General features: G+C 39.9%; 1 protein-coding gene across 1 annotated transcript in view; it reads right to left on the bottom strand.

Moving 5' to 3' along the window:
* Positions 1-11,333, bottom strand: part of Fbxl13 (F-box and leucine rich repeat protein 13) — a 255,421-nt gene that overhangs the window by 62,597 nt on the left and 181,491 nt on the right. Inside the window, exons 16-17 of the mRNA XM_008830791.1 lie at positions 6,736-6,855; positions 5,620-5,746 (exon numbers count right to left, since the gene is read on the bottom strand). Coding sequence (XP_008829013.1) covers positions 5,620-5,746; positions 6,736-6,855 — 247 coding nt within the window. The remainder of the gene's footprint in view (positions 1-5,619; positions 5,747-6,735; positions 6,856-11,333) is intronic.

Raw genomic sequence — 11,333 nt, 5'->3', positions numbered from 1 at the left:
TTTCTTTCTTTCTTTCTTTCTTTCTTTCTTTCTTTCTCTCTCTCTCTCTTTCTTCTTTCTTTCTTTCTCTCTCTCTTTCTTTTAATGGGGCTTTTTTCTACTCTAACATTCCCCCCTCTGAAGAGGTAACACTAAAATCTTTTAGGGATTAGATAAGAGCTCCTAAATACTCTTGACATTTAAATTACATTTTTGAGATCTGCATACAATGTAATATTTTTTGTTTCATACAACATAATTTGATGGTACTTAGATCCCCTCCCTTATCCACATCTCCTCTTATTGCCACCCCCCCCCAATTAAATGTTCTCTATTATAGAATATAATAATGCCTATAAGATCTAGTTTTGCCTCCAAATGTCCTTCAATGTGGGTCCATCCACTGGAACTTCATTAACCTGCCAAGAGTTTCATCTTTGAAAGAGACTGTCTCTGTCCCTCCCAGCAGCCATCAGTTGCTACAATTTCCTTAGGTTGGGTTGGAGGTTTTTACCTACTTCCTCATGTCTATGCTGGGAGCTTGTCTGGTTTGAGCTTGCATGGGACTTGTGCATACTGTCATTGTTGCTATGAGTTCATATGAGTAACTGACCAGCTGTCTGGAAAATTCTGTTTCTTTATGGTCATCCATCACCTCTGGCTCTTACAATCTTTCCACCCATTCTTCTACAATCATCCTGAGACTTGGGAGGCAGAAGTTTGATATAGGTGTCCTATTGAGGGATAACAACTCTGCAGCCTCTTATGCTCTGTATATTAGCCAGTTGTGGGTATCTGTGAATTATCTAACTTTTTTCAGACAGTTTTTCCCTGTAGCCCCAGCTGGCTTGGACCTTGCTATGCAGACCAGGCTGACCTTGGCCTCATAGAGATCCACCTGCTTCTGCCTCCTGAGTGCTTGGATTAAAGGCATGTGCTAACATGCCTGGCACTTAACTTTAAAAAATATATATTTTATTTATTATTTTTATTTTATATGTATGAGTGTATTGCCTGCATGTGTGTGAGTGCACCCATGTCCTGCAATGCCCACAGAGGTCAGAAAAGGGCATTGGCTCTCTTGGAACTGGAGTTAGTCACCATATGGGTGTTGGGAACTAAATCCAGGTCCTCTGCAACAGCAGTCAGTGCTCTTAGCCACCGAGCCATCTCTCCAGCCCTCAACTTTTTTTGTAAGTAGGACCTCCATCCAAAGCCATATTTTAAAAATCATTCTTATTTCCCTACTTTACTCTCAGATCTTTGTTTTCAACACCAGCTTCTTTCAGTTTTATCATCTAGGTGTTCTTGACAAAGTCTTTTCCATTCAAGTTCTAACCTGGTTCAAGAATGCTTCATCTCTTTTTTTAATTTCTAAAACAGTTCCTATTGGTTCCCTTCCCTCTATTCCCTCTCCTTTCCAATCAACCCCCCAGAAACATCTCAAGGATCTACTTAGCATGGGAGACTATGACTGCCCTAAGTGCTACTTTATCACCTATTGGTTCAAATCCAAGTTTTTTTTGCATAGCATGAATTTCTTTTAGCATCTCCTTTTCATGGAACATTCTAGCAAGACTCGGCTGCATGGAGTTCCTTGAACAAATGTGCATCTGCATTTTTCTGTGTTGAATAGGCTGAGTCAAGGGGCCAATATGCCTGTCACTCTACATTAAAAATATCCATGTTTTCCCTTTAAATCAGGCTGCAAAGAACAGGTCTTGTTCATGTTAGCAACTATGCTTCCCAGCCCTTGGTCATTCAGTGAGTCCTTATCAAGTGCCTACTGTTTCCTAGGGGTCTGGGAAATAGTAAAGGACAGAACTAATTCTTAGCCCTTGAGGATCTCTCAGCCTAGTGAGGAGACACTAGGAGGTTACCTACATAATAGGCACCCACAATCTAAGAGTCATGATGCAAGTTTTTGAAATTTGGGCAAATGAAAGAGTCTTCATAAACCACTGTCTAAGCATGTAGTCTGGGGCACTGCTTTGACTCATTTTCCTTTAACAAATATGGCAGTGACTAAGACAGCTGAAGCAGAGGGTTGGACTGCCCTAATTGTGGATCCTGTGGTCTTTAGTAAATCACAATTTCTTTATCTAGTAGAAAACATTTTTCCATATGCATGAAGATAATGTTATATTCAAGAAATCTTTGGGGAAGTTAATAATATCACATTTAGTTAGACATCTAAAAAATATAGAAGATTAAAGATTTCTAGAGATACTTGGCTCCTGTCTGCCTCATGCACATCATCCCTCAGCATTCTTAGAATCGAGCCATAACCACATGTGTGGGCGTCTTGATGTCACCCCATACTAAACCCCCATATCCTGGTGAAGGTTGTTTCTTTGGCTTTTCACATGTCCTCTCTCATTCTCTTAGAGAATAAGATCTCTAAGAAGTTTCTCTTCCCTTCTTTCCCAAACCCACTATGCTTTACAAGCACTTGTCCCACAGGAATGTGAGAGCTAGGAAGAGGGGTCACATCTGCTTTGTCCGTTTTTGTGTCCCTAGGACCAAGCACAACAAAAGAGAACTACGTGAGTAGTAAGATTCTAATTGAAAAAATTCCTCAGAAGAATTGAGATTGGACATAAATGTTAGAAAATATAAGAAAAAAACTTTCCCCAAAGGCAGAACTGGTCACAGTTGATCTCTGGTGGATATCTGCAATATTCCAGCACTGGAATTCTGAATGTTAAGTCTGTAGTCAAATTCGCACTTCATCGGACCTCCAGTCTAGGCTGGTGTGCAGCTGCCCAGTCTGACTTCTGGACTGACTCACTTTAGGTTGACGGTTTGAGGTTAGCTCCCACAGCTGTTGTACCACTGTTACTGTCAATCATTTGTCTTTTAGATAGAATTTGACTCCATGCAGGAAAACAACCTTCAGGAGATTATGTTTCCATGATTTAGCAGAAAATAATTAGCATTATGTTTAGTTGTTGCCCACGGATGTCTGTTTACAGCTCTCTCAAATGAAACACATTCTTCAGAAAATTAAGAAGGATGGAACTTGAGGCTGTATTTCTAAGTTTTCAACTTGTTTTCAGTAGGTAAAAATTTAATATATGGTCTTTGGAAATGAAAGCAGAGTTCTCCTCTGAGGCACAGCATTTCATCCTCGCTCAGCAGATCCTCAACAGCACTTCAGACTTGTGATAGGTCTGTGGGGGAACTGAACGTTTCATGTTTTATTATGTGTCTGGATCCTCCCCTTCTTGTTACCCTGTGGCCAGCAAACAACAGCTGGGCACTCTAGTCACTCATGCCACAGAAAGCTTTCTCACTGAAGGACATCGTACAAACTCCTGGGCCTTTAAGATTTAAAAGCCTAACTCCTGAAAGATTTAGGGCATAACGTGCTAAAATTATAGAATCATTTTCCCCATCCCCATATTAGAGAAATATTCCATGCCAAGAAAAAAAGATGAGAAAAAAGGAAAGGAGGGAAGAGAGAAAAGGAAAAGAAAATGAGAGAAGGGAGAAAAGAGAGAAAGGCAGGGATAGGAGAGGAGCTGAGGCAAGACCCAGAGAATCAGAAGAGTGCGGGGCTCGGGAGTTCTGCATGAAAGGGGGGTGGTCCAGACCGTCTCAGGTCTGTTCAGCTGCAGAAGCTGGAACGTCCACATAGGTTGAGAGATATGAGAACAAATGGGAACCAGTCCGTCTTTCTCTGTAGAGTTCATAAAAGCCAGAGGACATCTGAGTTTTTCTGTCATTATTCAATCAATTAAGATTCAATGAAGAAAAGAGGAACAATTCTCAGGTATTCAAAAGTGAGAAAATTTGATGGTAACAATGAACTGACCACACAGGTGGTAGAGAAATGGAGAATGGGTAAATGGGTAAATGACTCAATCACACATTAACAGCATTTGGAAAGCCACTACTGTCCCTATGATATGTCAGTGGGAAAAGACGGCATTATTTAAAATTTTTTGACTTATTTTTATTCTATGTATCTGAGTGTTTTGCCTGCATGTATGTAAGTGTACTACATGCATACAGTACCTGCAGAGGCCAGAAGAGGGTGTTGGATCTCCTGGAACTTAGCTGCCATGTGGGTTCTAGGAACCAAACCCTGATCCTCTGCAAGAGTATCCAGCGCTCTTAACCTCTGAGCCATCTCTCAGCCCTGAGATAGCATTATTGAAGCTCAAAGGTAAAGATCACCCAAGGAGTGAAACCACACCATGGCTATTCAGAGGGAGCAGACCACAAAGGAAGTATGGATGATGATGACGATGATGATGATGATGACGATGATGATGCAAAGAAATAGGGAAAAACACCCTGACCTCTCTAGCCACTCACAAATGCCTCACAAGCACCAAGCTCAATTTGGATTCTAGCTTACACTAGTTCAGCCACTCTGCAGAAGAGCCAGGGGAGGCTGAGGCATGGGTCTGTGCAAGCACATCTGTGATGAGGGAACAGAATGTTTGTGGGGGTTGTCTGGGATGGTGATCCTAAGATAGCTTCACAGGGTCACCACACTCCAGCAGAATGCAGAGGAACCCTGAGAAGTGGCCTTCAAGTGGGGATGAGAAAGACACATTAGAAGTCCACCTAGACATGAAACTAAACACCAGATGGTCCCTCATACATCTCAGTGGATTCTAATCTGCACAGAAGACACTGAGAAGCCCAAACACTGACCCCAGCATAGGAGCTGACTATATACAACTGCTCTTCCCACTCCCACTGCATTCGACTCTCTAAGGAAGGGAGGATAGACCAGCTAGCAGAATGAGAACTGGATTTAAGTGCACTCATAGATAAATCTAGACAGTGAACAGACATGTCCTTCATCTAAAAGAGCTCACTGAATGTTGGGGGTGGGGGATGTGGCTACAACACAGGAGAAAGAGAAACAGATCATGGTAAAGGATACATTTGTGTGGAGATGCATGTACAGTTCCAATGCGGGGCTTCTCAGAGAAGGTCTTAGAAAGGTGATATTTGGTGTTAGTCTTGAGAGATGAACAGGGATTCTGCTGTCATCCTATAGCTCTCCTATTGTGTGACATTTGAAAGGAGCCTACATATTGCTTGTTTAACTATACTGGTAAAATATTCAGAAACATGGCTCATCTCTTAGCCCTTGTTCTCCATTGGATTAGAAAATGAGGCAGTGCAGGAGGGGCAGGATGAGTGTGGCCTGCGCTTGACCTATGAAGAGCTGCACAAGCTACTTTAGAGAAATTAGAGTCATGATGGGACTCTTTCTAGACTTCAATTTTGAATGAAATACTTAAGTCTCAAGGCATCCACATACTTTATAGACTATGCAATTCACAGGAAAAATATACTCAGTCATTCAAAACATATCAACCCCACACTGACCAAACTTTTATGATAAAAAAAATTTCAGATTGTCATGTATTGCTTTGATCTGTGAGGTTTTTCCTCAGAATACTGGTTTTTACTGTTTTTTTTTTTTTTTGAAACAAACATGATGATTCACAAATAGCATATCTACCACTATTCTGGGAACAATACCCCTAAACTTTCCATTTGGAAGCTAATAACTTAGGAAAGAAAATTGTTATTTCTATTGTTTGCAAACCAGAAAGTGATATTAAAGAAAATAAAAGCCTTTAAACTGTTTAAAATAGATATTTTTTTTACCTCATTAGAGATGAGTGTTCCAGAGAGATCTACTGATATCAAGGATAGCATGTTTGCAATACATTCAACTCCTATGTCAGTCACATGTTCACAATTTCGTAAACTCAAATAGTGTAAATTTAAGCAGCTGAAAGAAAATGCCCTGAGAATGAACTTCAGCTCTTAATCACATTAACAGTACCAATTTCTTCATGTAAAAATTCTGGGAAAAACAAATGGTGTGAAAGAAAGAATTTTCCTTTTCTCAAAATTACTGTAAGCCAAAAAGTAGAAAATAAACTGGAGGTTTTTTTTTGCCTTGTTTTATTGAGAAAGGTCTCCTTCTGTAGGCCAGACTAACCTAAAATTTACTGTGTATACCAGACCGGCCTTGCCGCCATGGCAATACGCCTGCTCAGTCCCCAAAGTGCCACATTATAGGTATGAATCAGTGTACCTGGATAATAATTTGACATTATAAAGCTGGATGGAAGGTATGTCAATATGAAAGACTTTCTTTGATTTGACTTCATATTGTGATTTCTAATGATGTAAGAAAATCACATGTCACAGGCATCAAAACAACATCAGGAAGTACCCTGATGAATCCCCACTAAATGTACAAGGTTGACTTCCTCATTTCTCCTTCACTGGTTTTCTGTAGAAGCTGGGCTCAGCCCTTAGTGAACATAAGGCTGCTGCCATTCACAGAGGACCAGGAATAATAAATCAGCCAGAAAAGCCCTTAGGAAACCCTGGTTTATACTATAGGTTTATAAACCTAGGTTTTTACTAGGCACAATAGCCTTGAAAAGTACCAAAAAGTCATGAATCTAGACATCCATTGTTCCATTCAATGCTTCTTTTAAAAAATAAAAAATAAATTAATTAAAAAAAGAATCCAAAAAAAAGTAACTCAGGTTACAACAGGGAGCATCTCTGATGTGATCAGAAGATTAGTTCAGTCTGTGAGTTCAACATCTGATTGGGTTTCAGTAAGGGCTGTTCCAGCTTCAGGAAATCCCTAAATGTAGTGGAAGGGGCTCAGAGTCTTGACTTTCAGGTCTATCTCTGATTTCTACTATTAGGGAATGTACAACTGCTAATGCTCTAATGCAGAATATCACTTTGTCATACCGCTCTGACAGTCTCATAATAGATATATCACCCAAGAGTGAGCAGTTAGTCAAATTGAGCTCTCTTATCTTCATACTTGCAGGACCATCAAGAAATTGCCTCAGACCACTATCACCAATCCTGTAGAAAAGAAAGAGAAAAGCATTATATGTGATCTCATATATAAACATGTAGGCCAGTAGTAAAATAATGATTTCTATACCCAACATATTTGTAAAGTAGGAAATGATATGCATATATTAGTATCTTGTCAATTTTAAAAATATTTTATTTATTTTTATTTAATGTGTATAAGTATATTGCCTGCATGTAAGTAGGCATACCCATGTTGTACAATGTCCACGTAGGTCAGAAGAGGGCATCAGATCCCCTGTAACTGGAGTTACGAATAGTTGTTAGCCACCATGTGGGTGCTGGGAATTGAACCTGGGTCCTCTGCAAGAGCAGTCAGTGCTCTTAACCATTGAGCCATGTCTCCAGCCCATATCTTGTCAAATTTTAAAACCAAATTAAATAGCTAGCTCTTAAAGCGATAGAAAATGTATAGATTATGGCAATAGGAGGGATATTAATAAAAATGCTATTTGTGTTCATTTAATTAGATGGCATGATTATTAATAACAGTGATGGTCTCTTTCTCCCAATTTAAAAGGTACTCAGGTTAACAAATCTCTGATATGATCTCCTGCAAAAAGCAAAGACCAAAATTTAGGCAAGGGAGAACCAAGACTTACAGTCAAACTACTATAAGGATGTTGGGTGGATTTCCATTAAGTGCAAGGTTGGAAACAAAATAGGTGACCTATGGAATCTTTCCTTCCATACCAAAGAAAAGCTGGATTTGGAAGAAGAACTTAACTAACTTCCCTAATCAGACCTTGGCTTAGCCTGTCCTAATTAGAACACCTTCTGGGGGCTAGCACCCTCTCCCTACCACATCATGCTTATTGAATTAATAGCTGGGGGTGCTTGGCTCATCAGCTCCTTGTCTTTCAGTGGAGCTTTTATTTCTAATTCTATTTGAAGACCATCAATTCCATGTCATTTCAGCAAGTAAAGCAGGATAGAGAATTGTATCAATGTAAGCACAAGAGGAACTTTCATACACAGTGGCCTACAGGTGGGGGCACACACAGAAAAGCACTGAGAGCTGAACTATTTAGGACCCCAAACCAGGGAATTGTGCTTTCTACCATTCAGGGTGGGTCTTCCCACCTCAGTGAACAAGACAAACTACTACAGACATGTCCACAGGCCAACCTGATCTATACATTCTTCAATTGGAGCTCTCTTCTCAGATGATTTTCGGTTGTGACAAGTTGACAATTATGAACTAACCATCATATCCTGCTTTATCAAGTGGAATGGATTAGTGGATCCTGCTGCACCCTTCACCCCACTGCCCACCTGGGCTGCTGGAAAGGTAGTTCAGCACTTGATGGGGTGAGAAAGAAGGCATGGGAGGAAGGTTCAAATACAAACTACTTCTCTGTTAGCAAACACCAGGCTGGAAAAGTTCCTGAGTGATGTTTTTGATAAGAAGAAAACAAAATATAGCACTGCATGTGTAAACCTGGGAAAGTATATCTATGGAAAGGATTTGTAAAAGAAAACAGAAAAAGCATTTTGGACTGGGAGAGGAGTGAGAATTCAAGAAAAAACTTTGAGGCAAGCAAGCATGGACCACAGTTTAGTAGTCCAGGACTCTACTTAGTTTGGGTTATGCAACCCCTACCCCCAATTCTCCTTCTAATAATGCACTAGCTCCTTGATTTCACATACTGTGCACACACAGCCCTCTTCAAACAATGCACCCACCAAACTCAGACCCCCCTTCCCATATCCCCACCTGCACTGGGCTACACCTCTCTCTGAATGATAGTTTAAGTTGCTCCTTCCCTAACAACAATCAAACGTAAACAGTTTCAAGTATATTCCCAGTGTGTCTGGTATGAGCAATAGAAGGGCTGAACTGGTTGGGGTTCATATACAATAAGGCAAAATTGTGTCCTCAAGTGAACTTTTATGGCGAATCCCCTATTTACATCCTTGTGCCTATACATAATTAGGCATGCATATGATTAAAATCAATGTATTTTAGGAAGGCACGTGCACAGTAGGAAAATGATTATATGACCCAAACTACCAATCTAAAAGAGAACTTCCCATTAACAGAACTACCCCTTAGCAACCAAGCTACCCCTTCTTTCTGAAAGCTGTAACAGCAAGCCCCAAACAATACTTGGGCTTTAAGAACCCTCACTCATATGGTTCACTGTCAACCTTGACAGTGTATCCCTCTCTAATTAGTATGCTGTTTCACACTGAGTAAAGTTTTCTTGCTACTTTTGCAGATCGGTTCTTTTGATAAGAGGCCAAGCACCTGGAAACACCCAGCCCTGAACCCAAGTCCTGGTACAAACTGGCGGAACAATATAAAAGACAGCTTAAAGTGCATTGTGAGATGGAAATGTAGCCAGCTGAGATAATAGCAAAATACAAAGAAACTAAAAATTCAGTGATAAGAATAATAACCTAATTGAAGCCACCAAAGATAAAGTTGACCTTTTAGAAAATTAAGAAACAGAGAGCACATTTGAACAGTTCCATTGACAGGCTGAAGGTAAGAATGACTAATTGAAAATAAACAATACAGTTAAACACAATTTAAGAAGAAAATCAGACCAAATATATCAGGTTTATATTTATTGCCAAAAGCAGAAAATATTTCTAATTAAAAAACAAATTTTCAAACTGGTTTAACAAAACCTAACCTATAATCTATAAAGAAACACATTTAAAATGAAATAACAAAAGCAAAGAGAAATTACAAAGATTAGGCAAAGAATATTACAGAAGATTTTATAATGAATCAAATATTATGCAAGTAATAATACTAATTAAAATGACAACAGAATAATTACATTGTCTAAAGATATCACACCAAGGAAGATTGTTTTACTGGGTTTCAACTCTTGGGCCTTCTTCCCTCTGTTGAGATGGAATACACAGAAATGGAACAATGATGTGGCTGGTTTTTAACTGTCTGTCTCAAAAAACCATCAGATTGGCCTTCGATTTATAACAAACAAACACACACACACACACACACACACACACACACACTAAAAATAAAAATCAGGCATGATGGCACACACCTATAATCCCTGTACTTGGGAAGTAAAAGCAGGGAAATCACAAATTTGTGGACAAAGGTTAGAACTTGCCTCAAATTAATACTGATAATCAACTATATATATTTTTCAGAAGAAAAGTGACATCTCCCCTCAGCAATCATTAATTGCCAGTAGCCCCTCAGAGAGGGATGGGGCTGCATGAACCTTGCCTCTCTCCATGATAAAATGTTGGCCACCCAATCTTGTACAGGTCGTGTGCTGGTTGCCATAGCTGCAGTGAAGTCATGACTACGACAGTCATGCCATGTCCAGAAGATGTCTTTTGGAGGCAATGTGTTTTAAACACATTACATGAACTGATTTGATCCTTCTTCAATCCTCAGATGTAAGTGTTCTCATTTTCTCATTTTACAGATAAAATACTGTGTGGAATTAGAAGTCAGCTAAATGAATGAAACAGAAAAGACAGCCTGAGGGCTGGGGAGATGGAGCAGTAGGTTAAGTGGCTGCCATACAAGCTTGAGGACCTGAATTCAGATTCCGAGCACCCCTGTGAAAGCCAGGCATGGCAGTGTAGGTCTATAACCCAGCACTGGAGGGCAGAGGCAGGTAGTTCCCTGGAGCTCATTGGTTCCAGATTCAGTGAAAGCCTGTCTCAAAAAGATAAGGTGAAGACGATCAAGGAACACAACCAATATTGACTTCTGGTCTCCACAGGCCTCCCCAGGCACATGTACCCACATGCACATGGCATTAACATGAACATGTACATACACACACTCACAGAGCTAGCATGAGAACGGACACATGTATACAGACATACACATAGTGTGCATAATTACACAAGCATACATATGTGTACACACATAAATTCATATCGTAATCAAAGGTAACTCAAAAGCCAATAAGAAAGAATAACTAATGATCCAAGTTAACTGACATTTGAACCCTGGTTATCATTGGAAGTAATTAGTTCTTTGTAAATACACAGGAGGCAGTTCCACAACTGCAGATTCAGGTCCAAGAGCTCTGGAGTGGAGCGTGGGCATCTATAATTTTATTCAGTTTTTCTACTGCTTCTGAGGCTTTGGGAGTTTTATTTTTAAATCATATACTCTATTTTTAAGTTACTTTAAAAACTAATTCCCTATTATATTGGCCCCTTTAATCTTTGGTTATACTTTCCTTTGGGGTGCTTAAGTCTGTAGAGTTGGCCCAGATAAACCAATTTATTTTTACTCTTAAGGTCGTTTGAGGATCTGTTCCTCATGGGTCACATGGGCTTGGGAGAGGCCCTGGCTACTTTGTTTTACCAAATTCCACCTATGTGAAGATAAGTCAAAGGTCCTGGTCAACCATGGTTGGCTTTGCTTGGAAGCATGGAGGAAATGATTCCTCTGTGTTGACCCTCCTCTTTGTAGACTGGACACTAGCTCAAGTCCATCTCATGGGGTCTCCACA

The sequence above is a fragment of the Nannospalax galili genome, unplaced genomic scaffold, assembly GCF_000622305.1.
Source record: "Nannospalax galili isolate Female #2095 unplaced genomic scaffold, S.galili_v1.0 scaffold312, whole genome shotgun sequence".
NCBI lineage: Eukaryota > Metazoa > Chordata > Mammalia > Rodentia > Spalacidae > Nannospalax > Nannospalax galili.
Note: the sequence above shows the minus strand (reverse complement) of the source record. Positions and strands in the feature narration are given on the sequence as shown.